General features: G+C 36.8%; 2 protein-coding genes across 3 annotated transcripts; both read right to left on the reverse strand.

The window, feature by feature from the left end:
* Positions 1-2,222: 2,222 nt before the first annotated feature.
* Positions 2,223-7,429, reverse strand: LOC115926670. The gene is made up of 5 exons (XM_030991698.1): positions 7,120-7,429; positions 5,897-5,981; positions 5,151-5,300; positions 4,271-4,387; positions 2,223-3,577 (listed from the first exon to the last, which is right to left on the reverse strand). The coding sequence occupies exons 1-5, from the start codon at positions 7,177-7,179 to the stop codon at positions 3,033-3,035; spliced, it is 957 nt and encodes a 318-aa protein (XP_030847558.1). The 5' UTR covers positions 7,180-7,429; the 3' UTR covers positions 2,223-3,032.
* Positions 7,430-7,841: 412 nt separating this feature from the next.
* LOC754560 (F-box/LRR-repeat protein 15) lies at positions 7,842-18,569 on the reverse strand. 2 transcript variants are annotated; one of them, XM_030991700.1, is made up of 12 exons: positions 18,372-18,569; positions 17,431-17,607; positions 16,702-16,796; positions 15,486-15,569; positions 14,631-14,851; positions 14,145-14,246; positions 12,874-12,999; positions 11,722-11,819; positions 10,164-10,204; positions 9,723-9,798; positions 8,594-8,764; positions 7,842-8,194 (listed from the first exon to the last, which is right to left on the reverse strand). In XM_030991700.1, the coding sequence occupies exons 1-12, from the start codon at positions 18,495-18,497 to the stop codon at positions 8,120-8,122; spliced, it is 1,392 nt and encodes a 463-aa protein (XP_030847560.1). In that variant the 5' UTR covers positions 18,498-18,569; the 3' UTR covers positions 7,842-8,119. The 2 variants fall into 2 exon arrangements, with proteins under 2 accessions (XP_030847560.1, XP_030847559.1); XM_030991699.1 differs by having other exon boundaries at positions 7,843-8,194; positions 12,874-13,005.

Here is an 18,569-nt window from a genome sequence, read left to right on the forward strand (position 1 = left end):
AATGCTTTTCTCTGGCATGGTTTATTTATTATCCCAAGGGTCATACAAACATCCGAGTCATGAGTCGTATTGAGGTGTGCTCGTCAGTGATTTTTGAGATTTGTGCTTTATGTAGTTGACGAAGAATATGTGTATAGTTTCTTCAATATTCTCGGCAATAAAGGAAAGCAAACTCTTGAAATATTTAGAGTAACAGTATGATGATTTATGTCTCAATTGAGAAAGACCTATGTTCACGTTGCAAATGTGTAAACTATATAGTATTAATGACTGCTTTGAGAGAAATAGTTGTTTTATTACGCTCAAGGGAAGGTTAGAATTGTGCTATTCCCCGAGGCTTGCCGAGGGGAATAGCCCAATTGTAACCTTCCCGAGAGCGTATGAAAACAACCATTTCTCGAATATTAAAGCAGTCATTAATACTTTTATATGCCGAAAAAAAATAAGACTAAAAAATGAAAAATTAAAAATATTTATCATTTTGTCGAAGACGGGATTCGAACCCTTGCGTACAACAAGAGGTGTACCGAAAACCAACGCTTAGACCACTCGGCTATGGCCCGCCGTTAACATGCTTGGCAGTTTTCTCCAATATATACATTAAAATGGATTGAAACCGGCTTCGCGTGTGATGAATGCTTCGCAAAAGCTCCATATACGGACTCTTCTTTTACTTTTGCAATGCATATTGGCACGAACTTAGATCAAGATCTATCGGCAGATGTTGTTTTTTTGTTTTTGGAAGTTTATTTTCGTCTTCATGTCAACAATGCAAGATAAAATTGTCGGTAAGATCGATCAAGATTCAATTGTATTGAAATTACCGACCAATCCTTCGCACACATACGGCATCCTCCATCGCTCAAACCATTTTTTAACATGTAAACCTATGGGGTAACCATGGAGGCTGACCAACTGTTTTTAATAACCATGGTTATTAAAAATATTGAAATGTTTTATGCATGGTTACCGAGAATTTTACAGGAACAGTTGAAGTTTATGAATGCAATTCGACCAATCAGATGGCTGGATTTCTTAAGTGAGGTATATAATGTGTAATAATAACCTCAAATGGAATTTAATGTGTGACAACAGTGGATATGTTTTTTATTTTTTTATTTTTTTTATTTTAAAGAAATGTATATGTACAGGGGTGGCCCTCTCCCCCCCCCCAAAAAAAAAAAGACGGACTAACATACTTCCAATAATGATTAGACCCAACTTTATTGAAAGTGCGCTAGTACAGGTTTTTTTTTTTCTGGGCTACCTTGTATGCCTAGGAAGAAAGATAGAGGGGATAAGGAAACGTGAAGGTTGGGAGAAGAGGGAATTTTTTTAAAGAGAGGGCGAGTTGGGTCAGTAACAAGAATTAAAGGGATATAAGAAAGGTGCGAGAGTTGGAGAGAGAGAGAGAATATGGAAATAGTTTGAGGATTGAGGGAGAAAATAAGAAAGGTAAATACTGAGAATGAGGATGTATTTTTAAAAATGGGATGATTTACAACACTAAGATAGAGAAAAGAGAGGTTAGAAAGACAGAACAGAAAGGTTGGAAGAGGTAAATACGAGGTGGAGGGGGGGGGGGGGGGCTTCCAGTAATAGGGGTTGGAGAAAGAGAGGAGATCAAAAAAAGAAAAGAGGGAAATATGATAACAGGTGAGAGAAATAGAGGGAGATTTCATATACCGGTAATAGTAATACACATGGAGAAAGGGATGGAGAGAAAGAGAAAAAGGGAGAGCTTAAAGAAAGATATCAGAGAAGAGGTAAAATAGAAAATAAAACAGAAGGACAGAGAGACAGCGATTTGTAGAAAGAGATAAGAAAAATAGAGAGAGGGAAAAAGAAGATGTGAAAATATGTTTTATAGAGTCAGAGAGAGGAAAGAGGATGGTAAAATCTACATCTGAAATAAAGAGGTCAGATAAAGCGAGGGATCAAAATGAACAAATTTGTAGCCAGGTGAGAGAAATGGAAACAGAGAGAGAGTGAGAGAGAAAAAAGATGTTGCTGGTATTTTTGTTTAGTTATTAGTACCACAAATATATATTTTGTTTAAAATATGGGACCCTATTCTTCAGAAAGAGGAACTGTATATTCCAAACATGAGAACATCATATCATTATTGTGATCCTCCTCCTCCCTCTTCCTCCTCCTCTTCATCTCTATTCGACAAAGACAATATTATACGACTTACATTTTAAAGATACAGCAAAACTAGCTTCAACTTTTTTTTCTCCTTTTTTATTAAAAAAAACAATGATATGTTGAATAATGTTGTTACATTTTGTGTAGCAAAGATCCATAAAGACACAAGACATGCAGAATGTGAAAAACATATTATGTTAAATGGAAGCTCTCTAGGAAGTTTTAACTTCTCAAAAATATGGCTTTAAAAGTATTGCTTTAACCTTTAATGCAAGTTTCAAGTTGACACCCAAATAACTTTACTCTGCTTTTTTACCTTCTTAACCTAACAAACTTGATAAGAAAATCATATACTGGTAGGCATTTCTTCAAATGCCATTGGAATTTCTGTTTTTCCTTGGATTCATCTTGAAAGACCTTTAAATGAATTATCCTATCTGGCAAGTTCTATTTTAGGATTTACAGCACTCGGACCATCTAAATATCATTTCCATAGACAAATTAAAAGGGAAAAACAATTAAAAGGCACCGTTATCATAAAGCACATTAGATTCTATTAAATAGAACTGTATCCACATCTTCAACTCTACATGGTATTCAACTATGCATCAGCATTATAAATTTTCTTGTGAGAAAACAATAGATCCTGTGACACCACAAAGACACTATCTGAAAGACCCAAATTGGCCTGATTTGACCCTTCTGCTCAAAGCGTTCGGACCTTACAGTTGACCATCACTCAACGGATGAATCATCAGTTACCACCATCACATATCATTATCCTTGATCATCAATGTAAGTTGGGTTATCAACATTCAAGATTTTCAGAGAGGCCTAACTTCATCTTGTTTCCAATATCTCCTTCGACACCTGATTTCCCTCCTTCAACTGAAAAACCTATCATTCATGTAAGCCGGGTCATCAGCATCCAAGAAATCATCCACATCTTCTTCCGCTATAGCATAGTCTCCATGGTAACCACCCCTTCGACGGTCGCTGGCCATCAGGTGCTCCTCCACGTCTACGAATTGAGCTAGCTCCGGGTTAGCATGGGCAAAGTGACCTGGTCCAGCAAGCCCTGACATGTCAGCAGGCTCAGGGTTCAAACCTCCATTGATGTCCTCCATACCCGCAACCCTAGGCACATCTTGACTAACCTCCACAAATGGTTCAGGGCCACTAACCACATGGCCACTACCCTGATGTCCGGCAGGTTCTGGGTCCAAGACCCCATCCCAAGGTTCATTTGATTCGGCTGGCACCTGAAGGTATTCTATCTGGATGTCGTTTCCCTGCCTGTTGAGAGGGAAGCTGAGATGCGCTGCTAAATTTAGTAGAGGGCGTTCATCATCCAGTGGATCAACGTTTACTTCAAAATCTTCCTCGTCTTCTTTATCACTTTCATCATTCGAATCTGCTGACCGATCATCTGTGGTATCAGATCAAATGAAACACAAAAACTTTGTCAAGATTTAGCTGATATATGAGGCAGCTCAATAGATACATATTTATATAACAATTACAGATTAAATTGTTAGTCAGCTTTGAAAATTAAGACTGAGTTCATAAACTACACATACATTTTAAACTGTTAATTGTGAAATACCTACAGGTGCATTTCTAACACATCCCCATTTGATGTTATGCAAAACAAGACGTTTCATGTGCACAAACCTGCCATATTTGCGATGATTTCATGCTACAACATAAATGTATCATGACTATTCCCACAAAAAGGGCCAATGTCTAAAAATCCCAAAAGGTTCTGGTTATGACAGTAGTTGAATATTCATAATTTTCAACATTATTGGGATCCATGATCAAACTTATTTGATATGTACTCAATACAAACAATTGTTGCGCTGCATTTCATTGTAAAATGGAAGAACATGAGTAATTCCATACTTTGGTTGATGAGGCTGGAATCAATTAAAAAAAAAAATTAATTCAGAAATTACACATGTTAAATGGGTTGAGTACCCAAATGTTAAGAGCTGTAGTCTTTGCATGATACAAGTGCGTAAAATAACAAACCAAAACGGACTACCAGCTGTTAAGATTGAGAGCTTTTGGCTTCATCATTAAAGATTCAGCCATGATTTGGATGAGATGATATACATACCATAAGGAAGAGATGGGTAGCACTGGCCAGGTGGGGCATTGAAGTTCTGTAGACATACCGTTACACTAGAATCAATGTCACCAAGCTCAGACAATGACGCTTCAGTTATTGCAGTCCCTGTGCGGAAACAAACCATGAATATTAAAGGGCTAGTCACTTATCATCAATATTGATAACTATGAACATGAATTCTAATATGATCTCAATCATGCTTTTGAAATTTCAGCACAGATTTTCTCAGATCCAATGTCTTTACTGCATAGAGCGATTTTATAGTTGTAGTTATTGTTATTGGTGATTTTTGTCTTTTTATCTCTACGGTACTTCGATGGATACAACGAATGATGGTTATGTAAAATAAACATAACTGGAACCTGTGATGCTAGAATAATAGATTAATGAAAATGTGGGAATAGTGGTCGCAAATAACCCCAGCGATCATATTGATGAAACTGAAAATATTTAATTACAAAGTTAATTACTGAAATTACTCATTGAATTGTGGTGTAAACAATCCTAAGTTAGAGCAATATGGGAATTTGTGTGTTCAGAATTATGAGCCTAAGGAATAATGGGCATGCCTTGCCAAATTGTATGATTTTATCGATCAAGAGGTACTGTAGGGAAGGCTAACGAGTTTTTAGTTTTTTGTCACAAAAAATAAAACATAATTTCATTGCAAAGACAAAAGATGAATTGATTGAGGAAACTCAGGGGTGATAGTGAGCCCTCATTCACAAATGATAGGGAAAAATAGGGAAAAATAAGGGAAAATAGGGGTAAAATCGAGAAGGAAAAAAAAGAAAAAATGGGGGGAAAAAAAAATTGGGGAAACTGATTTAAATCGGGTAATCATCAGGCCTGGAAACTGTAAAATTACCTCCATAATTGAGCATCAATGCTGTTCTGCCTTCTGTCATGGTTTCCCTGGCTTCAAGAAACACTTGAACAGAGTTGATGGTTAGAGCAGTGCACCCACACACATCAAGCTCATACAGTCTCAGGCAGTGAGCAGCAAGGTGACCGATACCTAGTAAATAAATCAAACAGAATAGTCTCTTAACCCATTGCCAACGGGAACCGGGTGGCTCCTGAATTGAGTCTACGGGAATGAGAGAATTTTTAGGAGTCAACAAGTTAACCTGATTTGGTCAGATCTATTCTTACTGTCATGAAATGAAACACCAGGGCCCGTTGCACAAAACTTACCATTGATGGGAACTAATTTGCCATCAATGGTAACTACCATGGAAACCTTAATTTTGATTGGCTGTTGAGCCTCGTTACCATGGTACCTACCATTGATGGTAACTTTGCCATCAATGGTAAGTTTTATGCAACGGGGCCCTGGGCTCTGTAACACAAATCTTAGCAATTGATCGTACGATTGATTTTTTTGGGTGCCATTTTAAAAGCGCACACATGCCAATCCAACCACACTACTGTCCGCACTCTACTGGGTACCCATTCAACACCTGGGTGGAGAGTGGCAAATGTAGATTAATGTCTTGCCAAAGAATATTAGTGCCCCTGGCGGGACTTGAACCATGAACCATGTAATTCACAGTCCAGGGACGTATCCACTAGACCCCAACATCTTTATTACATCTCTAGGTCATAGATTACCTTGATCAGTGATGTGCAGAGACCTAGCCACCAGCTTACGAAGTCTACCAGCTAGTGCGAGATGCTTTATCCCATCATCAGTCACCTGTAACGAAGAACGAAGATACAAGAAGAGTAAAATACTACTAATAAATCTAACCTTGTGAATATTCCTTGTCTTCTACACCATAAACATCTCCTCTCCCATAAATTCATGTGCAGTTATATGCAGCTCATATTATAATCATGTTATAATCATGAACTGATATAGTGGTTGGTTGTTTGGTTTTACCCGATGGCTAAGAAAGCATGTGTATGTTTGAACGTGGCCAACCAGTGCAGAAAAGGCAAAAGACAATGTAATCTGTTGAGAGCAAGTAAGGCATTATCTCTTTGTAAATGAATAGGAGTTAACACCTGGCTACCAACAGACAATTTGTCAAATACAATATTTATAAACACATCATTACATCACTTGGAATTTGCAACAACAATTTTTTGTTTTTTGTTTACATGATAGTCAGGGATGAGGGTTGGGGGGGGGGGGGGGGGGGGTTCATGTATAGTAGATACCCCACTACATATGGAGTGGGGTAACATCCAAGAGCGACCAATTTCTTCATTTTAGCTGACATCACTACTTCTAGGTTTCCAGTGGCAAATGTAGATAATGTCTTGCAAAAGGACTTGAATGCCATTTTGGAGTTTTGAACCTACGGGCTAAGTATCTCTAGTGGTTTTCCTAGAACGACCAACCTTTCCATGGTAGCTGATGTTGAGGACCTCAAAACAAGGACAGTACGCCAGGGCTTATCGTCCCATATCATTATTATCAAGTATTTCAAAGGTTTTTGAGAAATTGGTATATGATAGATTGATTTCTTTTTTGAATGAGCAAGATATTGCTTTTGCTTTTGTTAAACTTTGTGATAAAATAATTGAATCTCTAGCTAATAAGTAACATTCTATAGGTATTTTTAAGAATCTGAGTAAGGCCTTTGATACCATTGATCATATACAATCTTACTTCATAAATCAGAACACTATGGTATCAGAGGCCTTGCTCTATCCTGGTATGAGGACTATCTTGAATATAGCACACAGTATGTTAATTATCATTCTAACAGTTCCTCAAAATTGAACCTCACATGTGGAGTTCATCAAGGCTCCATCTTAGGCCCACTCTTATTTTTGATTTATGTAAATGATCTAATAAGATCAGTGGTTGTCCTAGAATGACCCACCTTTCCATGGTAGCTGATGTTGAGGACCTCAAGACAAGGAGAGTATGCCAGGGCTTGCATCCCTGCATCGGTGATGTTCTGGAGGGCACATCCACCGATCCTGAGCTCTCTCAGTCTCGTGCAATGATGTGCAACACCGGACAGGACTGCATCACTTAACCCTTGGTGGTAGGTGAGATGCAAGGTGTCCAATGTTGTCAGGTTGACTAGAGTCCTCAGACCAACGGAGGTCACTGTGAGAATGATTAATGTTATCAACTTAATATACTAGTACCTTAAGCAACACCTACAAAGGACCATTAAAAGGGATTAGGCTATAACATTTAAAGATTAAGACCAGTTATGGTCATGCGATCGCATTGTGAAATAAACGTTGTGGAATCAATCGGAAAAGGTTGATCATCAAGCATATAAGTATTGGTGTGTACTGCAAGGTTCTGGAATCATCAAAATCATAAGAAACTTGGCCCAGTCTTGGTAAAGTTACAAGCACTGTACACAGAAAGATGTATATGGGACTACGCACACATGCACGACAAGTGCGTAATATCTCTCACATCCCAATAGATAAACTAATTTATCAAATATATCAATTAGTAGGTGGTTTCTCAGCAAAATTTGTATGATCACGTATTAGTCAAAACATATTCTTTCACATGATTGGTAATAAAGAGCTTCCATTTCATTTTTTGAGAGGGGGGGGGGGGCGTTTCCAAAACTGGCCTTTACCTTTAAATATTGGAAATAAGATACAGAGTGAAGTGACATTGGAAAAAAAATAGTACTACAAATTAGAAAATTCTTGTAAATACTCTCTAAACAATTCTAGAAACTATGCTTTACAGGGTAGTCAAGCTGCCCCAAAAATGTGGTTTGATACAAAACTGTCTCAAGAGATCAGATTTCAATAGAAAAAAAATATAAAGCCTAATGAATTCTAAGATAGGAGAGAAACAAGGCTATTTTTCAATCACTGTAAACAACTGTTGAATATTCCATTTCATTCCTGACATGCTGATAACCTACCTTTGGAGTGAACACCACACATCTTCAAAACCTTGAGATAGTTACATCTCTAGAAAATAATTGGAATAAAGATAAAAATCATCAAAATCACATCATCAAAAATAATAAATAGGTACAATAGTACTCGATACATCCATTCATTTAAAACCCTATTGTATTCCACGTACTTCTATCAAGTTGCAGGTTCTTAGATGGATTATTAAACAACTAAGCAATTTGTGAGCCATTTCTTAAAAATATACCTTGCTTGAACATATACCTGAATCTGTTGAATTGCAAAAGAGCAATGCTTGTTGATACTCTCAGTGAAAACAGTACCAAATATTTTAAAAAATTAATAAATGTAGCTTTATCAAAAATTGCTTAAACAAACGTTAAAAGATGACAATGGGAAATAAAGGGGAAATTTAATATATCTCATATGATGTAACTAAAATTCTAGCATCACCTCTGTCATATTGTTGAAGGCTTTATCGGTGACAGTCATACATCCGCTCATATCAAGTTCTTCTAGACTCTCTCCACACTTGGTAGTCAGGCAATCCAATCCTTTATCATTGATACTACAGCAGCCATCTAGCAAAGCAATCTTGCAGTTCTTGTTCAGGATGTAGAAGCACTGCAAATATATTCAAACATTTCATATTTTGATACATGCAGGTCGTGTGTTGAGAAGGAAAGATAATGAACCTGTGATAAGAGTGTGAGATTTGGAGGGTGTTTCACAAAGATCCTAAGTTGAACTTATCTCTAAGTTGGACTTAACAATTATTGAAAGCAGTTAGCATCATTGAAAATATTTTGTAAAAGTAATTTCAAAAGGCATAAAATGGTGATTCAAATCATTCATATTTTCTATCATCAAGGAGATTTCATGTTCTTGATGTGGAATTTATGAAAAGTCTAAAATACTTCAATTTTTGCTTTTAGAAATATTTAATTTTAAGGCTACAAATGGCTGTCCATAATTTTTAAGTCCAAGTTAGAGTTAACTTCGACTTAAGATCTTTGTGAAACACCTCCCTGGAAGTGGAGGGCATAGGAGGGTCAGGAAGACTATAGATTTCATGGAACGTATGGTCAAGAAAGAAAGCAGTAAGGTTGGTCTAAATGAGGGGGATGCTCGGGACCAGAAGTGGAGGGAGGGAGTGTCATCAACATCGTGGCGCGAAAGTAAGTAACCTCTCGGAGGAGGCAAATCGCTGACTTGAATAATTTATGATGATGATAATGATTGGTTCGCAGGAAAAGATTTCAATAAACAAGATTTGCAGGACCCTATTATACCAGTTCAGAAAATGTGTAAGCAATCATGACTGCAAGTCACTTTGAAGGAAAGCAGAAAAATCAGCGAAACATATTAGTGAAAATTTGAAAACAATAAAACATTATAAATGTCTGAAGTTAGGATCACTAACTTTATGTAAATCTCAAATATGCTAATTTCTTTTTCAACTGTGGCATCATTAAGGACAACTCTTTTATTTGTTACACTTAACTTTTTCTTCATCATTTCAACATATTGAATAGCATCTTGATATCTAAAAACGTTCAACTGCTCTTATGGGGCAACTCACCTTTCCAATAATACGACGATTCTCTCTCAAATCAATATGACACAGGTTTTCACAGTTGTGAAACAACCACCAGACTCTACACAAAAAGTAAAACATAAATTAATTTAAAACAGCTAATAATTTTTTTTAAATACCGGTAGCCAATCTGAAATAACACTGCCCCTTGCCCTCAATGATAACCTAATATCTTTGATTTGATATGTTACTTGAATTGGATTAATTTAGCTACAAGAAGTTACATCAGTAATTTTAACTAAAAAAGTTCAATTCCCTGTTTCATTGGACTGGAAAAGGGTCTGAATACATCTATCACAGGGCATGGGTGTACCTTTATCATGGCTGGTTATATTTCTATTAATAACATTATACAAGTATTGAATGCTCCGGCATCGTTGGCAGGAAATTCTGAACATCTATCATAATTAATATGAATATTTTTACCCTTTTTCACCAAGCTCCTGGCAACCCTGCAAAATGATTTTCTGGGAAAGAAAAAAATAATTTGAAAAACAGTAATAACCTCACAAGATAAAATAAATCTACAAATAACTGCAAAAAAAGAACAGTAAGCATTTAACACTACCATGAAAAAACAACAACCCCAAATTCATATATTACTGGTACTAAAAAGAGATAATACCATTTCCATAGCACATCATGATATAAGATGGTCCAATAGTATACTCCAACCAGACTGGACATGTGAGTGTATTTCATGTTTGCGAGGGCATTTAAGTGAATATGCACTGCATGCAGGTTAAGTCACAATTGGAAAATGAAGAAGACTTGTTGAAGTCACTAAGAGCATCAGAACATGATTATTTGTTTTATAATATGGATCAACAATATGAATATTTTTAAAAAACCTGATCAAAACTACAAGAATGTGGGCTGCCATTTGCTTTGAATTACATCACAGTATAATAAAGCACGGCCTGACGGTGGCACATTTCTGTCCTTGCTATTTGAAACCATGTGCACTTTATCGCATCTTTAATTTTATGTGGTCCACATAAACCAATACAGGCATGTAAGCCATGCATTATCTCTTTTAGACATGGGGTATATTTTTTTGATGGGAACTTTTTGCATGGTAGGCATGGAAGAAAGGAATGGTGCACAGTCACGTGGTGCCATTTGACAAATTAGTTTTCCTACATGCTATAATACATAGGCAGGTGACTAGTCATCACAGTAACCCTGTAAGTTGGGGCTCTGATCGGATCGGAAGATTGGAGCGACACCCTCGCACCTTTGATCGGTATCGGATCGTAAGATCGACAAAAAAAAATCGGCTGATTTTTTTATTTTTTTATTAAATTTTTTTTTAATGACGAAAATTTTCAAGTTTTGGGCTATCAAATGCTCAAATTTTTTTATGGCTGGGATTATTTTGTCATTTGGAGTTGTTGTAGACCATGTTTGTTGATATATTGATGCCATAATGCATACCTACATTATAATCCAAGATGGCGGCCCGCATGTTTTGCCTCTGCTCTTAGACCAATATTATTAATTTCAAAGTCATGAAAAGGCACTAAATATCAACAAACATGGTCTACAACAACTCCACATGACAAAATAATCCTAGCTATTATTTTTTTTTAAAGCATTTGATAGCCAAAAACTTGAAAATTTTCGGCATTAAGAAAAAAAAAAAAAAAAAAAAATCTGCTGATTTTTTTCCGAACATTTTAATTGATCGGCGATCAGAAATTATTATCCGATCACCCCTGATCAGATAGGTATCGGCGTCCGATCCAATGATCGTTTACAGGGTTAGTACATCACAGTACCACTGGTTGAAGAATAAAAATGTAGAATAATGTTATGTTATGTAAAAAGACATTAGTGCCAATGTGCCATTTGATTCCACAAACCATGTGATTCAGTCCAGCGACCTATCCACTACGACCTGACACCTCTACTGTCTAGTTAAGAGAGATTTCATGGCATGCAGAAGTAAACAAAGTATCTTGGAGTGTGTGTATATACATACCTCAATCTTTCTGGAGCCATTGGTTATCGTCTTGATACTGTTATTATCCACCTTGGAACATGATAAGTTGAGTGACCTCAGCTCTCGACACACTTGACCTAAAGATTATTTGCATAACCATAAATATTCAAGAGCATGATTGATCACATGACCTGACCTAACATTAATATAAACATACATATTCATGAGCGCAATAGGATCTTACATATGGGTAATTCCGTAAATTAGGGATTAACTTTGTGACATTTTTGGTGTTCCACTTACATGAGGAACCCACACGTATTTGTGGCTCTGAGAAAAGACTTAAATAGCGGGGTGAGATTGTCAAGTGGTTTCCTCATGTACCTAGAATCACTTAACAATCTCACTTCTCTATTAAAGTCTTTACTCAGAGCCACAAAAACGTGTGGGTTCCTGTGGGACACCAAAAATGTCACAAAGTGGGTCCCTTATTTATGGAATTTATGTTATGCCATGATGCTCCTGGCATACCGGGTATCCATTCATACCTGGGTGGAGAGTGGCAAATGTAGATATGTCTTGGCAAAGGACACTAAATGCCTACTGGGAACAAACTTGCAACACTTGGATTGAGAGTTAATGGACCACGATGCCTTCATCTCCAAAGTATGAAATGTAGGTCTGGGCCCTGTTTCATAGAACTTGATACAAATAACAAAATGCTTAATTTCTATGACAGACCTGCTCTCAGCCCTTTCAAATGCCATTATATCAGTAGATTATAACAGTTATTATAACTTGTTATTGAACACAATTTTCATGAAACAGGGCCCTGGTTACCCACACAAAAGCATATTCATTTGAAACTTTTTGTTTTTTGCACTACCTGTATGGATTTTTCAGAAACATTAGGCCTAAAAAAAATATATTGTTGTATGGTCCTTTGCAACCGACCCCCAAAATCTTGAAATCTACGGTCAGCTTTTAAAAAAAAATAAAAATTTTAAACCATTTTTTTAGAAAAAAGAATGTATTAAAACTGAGAAATTTCAGCCCAAAGAGGGAGTAAAAAAAAAAAGAAAGAAGATTTCTGACCGACCGACCCATGTTTTGGCACCAATGGCTTCTATTGGTAAACCAATACAACATCTTTTTATTTTAGGCCTTATAAGCCATTACTCAGGCACTCACCAATACAGTTGAGTGATCTTGTAGTGAGAAACCTAGGAGAAGCTGAGATATCCAAGTGTTTGAGGTTGTAGCAGTCCTTGAATAGGATGGACTTGAAGATAGAATCAGTCAGCACAGCTGGGCCAACTGAAACTAAACCATTTGAATGCATGAGGAGCATATTTAGTAGTACATTCTACTACAACTCATGGATAGAATATATTTATTTTCAACTGAACAAAGAATGTTAGTCCCCCCCCCCCCCCCCAAAAAAAAAAAAGAGTTTTAAAAAAAAGTTAAAAATTACATAAATAATTTTTTTAAATATTTTTTTTAAAGCCACACTGTACTACTTGTAGCTACTTGCTCCCTCTATATAGAAAACTTCCCCAATCGGTGCCTCTTGGTCCCCTATGATCCTCTTTTTCTTATGTTAATTGAGAGCTGAGTTGATGAGATAGCCACCTGTCAGTGACCTCGCTGTGTGGTCTAATCCTTTCTGGCTGAACTAGTACAGCCGGCCTTTAAATGGTAATAAAACATAAACTTAACCAAAAATAAGAGTAAAACAAAACAGAACACACACAAATTAAAATGCACTGTGATAATATCAGTTTATTACCAATAACATAATTTGCTTACGTGATCTTATTCTTTATTATCATTATGCCTTGTCATATTTTCTCTAGCATGTAAGAACATTTTTACCGTTAATATACAAATCACATTTAGACACTTTTCACTACAAATATTAGTTCATGCATCTGGAAATATTTGAATATGTCTAGTTTGTTATAATAAATTAGAAGCTCGTAGACAGAAGTCAAAGGGAGGGAGAAGGAGGGGTGGAAAAATATGAGTGAGAGAAAGAGAGGGTAGGCAGACAGAGAGAGAGAAGCTCGTAGACAGAAGTCAAAGGGAGGGAGAAGGAGGGGTGGAAAAATATGAGTGAGAGAAAGAGAGGGTAGGCAGACAGAGAGAGATATTGAGAGAGAGACAGACAGACAGAGATAGAGAAAGAGAAAGAGACAGACAGAAAGAGAGAGAGAGAGAGAGAGAGCATAAGTATGTCTAGTTTGTTAAAATAATTTGCAAGCTCGTAGACAAGAGTGAAAGGGAGGGAGATGGAGAGGGTGGGGGGGGGGGACAGAGACAGAAACAGAGAAAAAGAGAGACACAGACACAGACAGACAGACAGACACAGACAGACAGACAGACACAGACAGAGAGAGAGAGAGAGATGAGGTGGCCAAAGGACAAGGAGAGAGAGAGAGAGAGAGAGAGCGACTAACCTTGCTCATCAGAGAATGAAAATCCTTTGAAGACATTGGTGAAGTGAAGGGAAGACTGAGACAGCCATGTTGCTTCACAAACCTTACGCCATCTCCTACATACTGCGATCAATTCAGATAACAAGAACCACATCATTATAACACACAAAGTGCTTTGCCTCTTCTACCGATATACCCCACCCATGAACCTGGTATACCCACATACATTTCAAGCAAAATAAACCCAAACTTGATAACAAAGTACATAAAAGTTGTTTCTTAGGAGTTTAATTTCAAGGCATAGTGCCTTTGAATGTTAGGTAAGAGAAATGATATTGGAAGTGGGTGATCAAGAGGTTAGTGTACCTTTGGATAAGAAATTGATCTTCAATACTCTCATATTTCTTGGATTGTGACTAAAGCTGTCAGGACCATAGATTGTATAGTCTGTACTAAAACAGGATTAGGCTTTGCAACGTTTCTCAATGTAAAATGAACAAGACTCACCAGATTCAATACCTATCCTCTCCTTTAGGGTCAGGTAGCTAAAGATATTGATGAGCATGTCATCGGGGAGAGCGTTGATCAGGGAATCATCTTCAAAGATTGGCTCTTCGTTGACAACCTGTGGTGTCTCATCTGCTTTGGATTCACTGCTGGAGGATGGTTCGGTCTTGTCCTTTGGGCCTCTCCTTGGTCTTCTTTGCATGGCGCTGCATTTCATTACCCTGAAAGATAAAAACGGTTGTTTATCAAGTCTTTATTTCAAAGGAACTTGCAATACGGGCTCTAACAGAGTTACCAGGGTCCTGTTTCATAAAACCTGTTATCAATAACAAATGCTGAATTTCTATGCAATAGTTGGTTCCAACTTCTCAGCCAAACAAATGCCACGAAATTGGAAATTTATATTATCAATATAAAGAAAAAGATTAGTGGATAATGAGGCAATGACATTATAGACTCATGAGTGAGTTGCCAATTTGTCTTGTGATTTTCAAAGTTGTTCATGTCATTATAAATTCATAACTTACTTATAAGTTGTCCAACCTTGCTCAAATTTATTTTGATTGGTTTGTCTGATTTTTCTGCTTCTATTGAAAGTAAGTTATTTTTGGAGTGGACTTCGCCTTTAAGGTTCATTCAGATATGACGCGGCAAAACCACAGCATTTCCTTTCATGATGACTTTAAGCATAATACACTTCACATTTCTGTATTTTATTACAAGACATGAATACTCAAAGGACTTCAGTCGCATACAGTTGCCATTCATTTTAAACATGTAAAAAAAAAAAACACAGGTAGTTTACCGCATCATATCTGAATAAGCCTTTAGAGGGAGCACATTTATATAGCTTACCTTCCATCCAGAGTGAGTTCATAGTCAGATGCTGACTTCGCTCTCTCTGCATCTTTCCTTTTACTGAAAGTGACAAATGCCAATCTACGGAGAAACAAGATAAAGAGGGCTGAGTCAGTTAGGTTATGCACAGTTAAGTTAATCTTTTTTAATTCTGGAAGTATCCTATAAGGTTTCATTTTGTGTGACACAAAAGTATTCATAAACCCACTGGATATGATTTTATTCCGATGGAACACATAGTTTCCACAGCCCCATCCCTAGTAATCTAGAGCTTAGTATTTACATAATTAACAAGTACTCTAGAGAACATCATTTAACACCACGTCTTAATACCACATGTTTTTAAAAAGCATAATGCCCCTCATATTTTATATCTTAATAGCACACACTAATAGGTTGGTATTACATAGGAAATTTGCTGTACACAGCTATCTTTTTCATTCATCTATACTTGCCATTCATTTAGTAAAAAATATCTTCGGCATGTGTGAACGGCTCAATACTTCTATTGCTTTCTTTGTCTCTCTGCATGGTTGCTCAATCGTGTGCCACGCATGCAATTTAGCACAAAACATTAGGCATCAACGGATGAAGGGTTGCTTCATGCAACACAAAGGCTTTGCAAATTACCCATTCCAATCTTGATTAGCTGCATGACCATCCATTTAACACCAAGGCCCTGTTTCATAAAACTTACTGTCAACAACAAATGCTAAATTTCTATGACAAATTTGCTCCCAGCCAATCAAATACCACGATTTTAGTAGCTTATATTAATTTTAACTTGTTTAAATTGATAACAAGTTTTAGGAAACAGGGCCCACAATAGGATAGATCAACATTGGAATGGAAACAGTTAAATAATCTTGAAGCCTTTGGTATATCAATCCCAACAATGTGGACTTGTGTTGCATTTTGAGACTTAAAGTAGCTTATAATAATTGATTGATTAAATTGATAACAATTTTTAAGAAACAGGGCCCATGATAGACGAACCTTGGAATAGAAACAGTTAAATAATCTTGAAGGCTTGAAGCTTTTGGTGTATCAATTCCAACAATGTGGCACAAGGGGATTATTTGTGTTGCATTTTAAGAGTTTCAGTAGCTTATAATAATTGATTGATTAAATTGATAACAAGTTTTATGAAACAGGGGCCATGATAGATCAACCTTGGAATGGAAATAGTTAAATAAAGGGTGAATGCTCTTACCCCCTTGATCTCTTCCTGTTGCGATCTGTCAAAAGGTTGACCCGAGTGACATGCCCAAAGTAGCTGAAAAAGTCCTTCAGCTCACCCCTCCGTACCTACACATTCAGGAACAAATTATGAAGCATATATTTATTAAAGTCATACTACGAAGGTTAATAAATTTTCTTATGATAAGAAACAAATAATGAAAAGATTAGATTTTAGCCTCTAGACTCAATATGAATCTGGATGAATGAAAAATACTAGAGGTCTACCATGACTGGTATAAAGCCAAAAATAGCACATACAGTACCATGTCTTTGATGGTACAAGCTATGGGGTACATGTTTTTGTTTTTGTTTTTCCAGTTTTCAAATTCAAATTTTTGTCCCAACATCAAGGCAAATCATAACCTCATTTAAAGAACTAACTGAAACAGTGATTGTCTTACTTAACTTTCAAAAACATTCTTACATTTACTGTAAGATATCTATCAGATGTCTTAAAGCGGAACTGCACTACTTGTAGCTACTCGCGCCCTCTATATAGCAAACAATGCCTAATCGGTACCCGTTGGTCCCCCATGGTCCCCTATTTCTTATGTTAATTAAGAGCTGATTTGATGAGATAACCACCTGTCAGTGACCATGCAGGGAGGTCAAATCCCTTCTGGTCAAACTAGTGCAGATAGGCTTTCATGCATAGGCACAAATGCTTCATTGTAGATTTTGGAATGAATGTCAATATTACCTGATAGTTGATGTTGCTTACATAGATCTTGTTCTCATCGGATCGGTGAACCTCATCATCTCTGAGGCTACCATTAGAAGGACCATCACCATCACTATTCCTCCTGATATCCAAGGTATCGTCCCTCTTTCTGTCACCCATGGTCTCCTCCTCATTCTCTTCATCTAATGGTTCATCCTTCAGATTCAAATCAAAGAGGACCAGTCATAAAACTTAACAGCGTTTTATTAAGATAGCTTCAATGTTTTAGCATGAGGGGATATGAGTCCAGAATGCAAAAGATATGACACTTGGTGATTTTCAGTATATCAAGTGGTTCAAAATGCTTTTTAAAAACTTTTCACCCACCCACTTGTACAGTTCCGTGTTAGTGTTACATCGTTTGCAAACAACAGACTCAGATACATCACATACTGTATAACATTTTGTTTCAATGTAGACCCCTAGGTAACATTTTGTTAAATGGCGAAGATGGTTAATTAAAGCAAAGTAGACAAATTAGATCTAGACCAAGTAATAAGTATGGAGGCAAAACATCTCACAGCAAATTGCCTGCAAAATGAACATGAGCACAGTTGAAAAACAACAACAATAACATAGGTCTAGAACAGAAAGAAAAAAATAGCCCCAAAAAAGAAAACAGCCCAAGCCAAGGCAAAAGGAGGCAATTACTTAATTTTAGAACAAATTAACACATAGATCTAGATATTAGACTAGATGCCTGCCCAAACTATTAACATAACATAAATGAGATTTTTGGTGTAATTAAGATAAAAAATGAAGGCCATAGAGTATAAGACTACTTGGGGTGCAGCGATTTCGTAATTTTCTTTCCATTCTTTCTATTCTTTAATAGTGGGAACGTCACACAATACTCAGTAGGCGGGACTGCACTGGAGCTAGAAGCCATAATAATATAACAAATCTTTCTTCAATATTACCGTTACTTTGTCACTGTCACAAGCTGTCTTTGATCTCCTCAGTCTCCAGAAGCAATATGATAGCGTTGCAATAGTAGTTATCACACAAAATGAAATGAAAGATTTGTAACCACTGTGAATTGGCATTGTCCTCGCGTCCTTCGCAAATTGAAATTTGTATTACCCGCGACTGTCCCACCGAATGGCGCGATCCGCGGG

This window comes from Strongylocentrotus purpuratus, unplaced genomic scaffold (genome assembly GCF_000002235.5).
Source record: "Strongylocentrotus purpuratus isolate Spur 01 unplaced genomic scaffold, Spur_5.0 spur5_scaffold_2, whole genome shotgun sequence".
Lineage (NCBI taxonomy): Eukaryota > Metazoa > Echinodermata > Echinoidea > Camarodonta > Strongylocentrotidae > Strongylocentrotus > Strongylocentrotus purpuratus.

What these genes read in the sequence shown, in the direction of transcription:
- LOC754560 (XM_030991699.1), bottom strand. Translation starts at nt 18,497, where the DNA reads ATGCCAATTCACAGTGGTTACAAATCTTTCATTTCATTTTGTGTGATA. An exon ending in GTGACAGTGACAAAGTAACG is followed by an intron (nt 17,608 to 18,371) that starts GTAATATTGAAG and finishes TTGAATCTGAAG; the next exon opens with GATGAACCATTAGATGAAGA. An exon ending in TTCATTCTCTGATGAGCAAG is followed by an intron (nt 13,006 to 14,144) that starts GTTAGTCGCTCT and finishes CAAATGGTTTAG; the next exon opens with TTTCAGTTGGCCCAGCTGTG.
- LOC115926670 (XM_030991698.1), bottom strand. Translation starts at nt 7,179, where the DNA reads ATGCAAGCCCTGGCATACTCTCCTTGTCTTGAGGTCCTCAACATCAGC. An exon ending in ACATCAGCTACCATGGAAAG is followed by an intron (nt 5,982 to 7,119) that starts GTGGGTCATTCT and finishes TCTTCGTTACAG; the next exon opens with GTGACTGATGATGGGATAAA. An exon ending in ATTGATGCTCAATTATGGAG is followed by an intron (nt 4,388 to 5,150) that starts GTAATTTTACAG and finishes GTTTCCGCACAG; the next exon opens with GGACTGCAATAACTGAAGCG.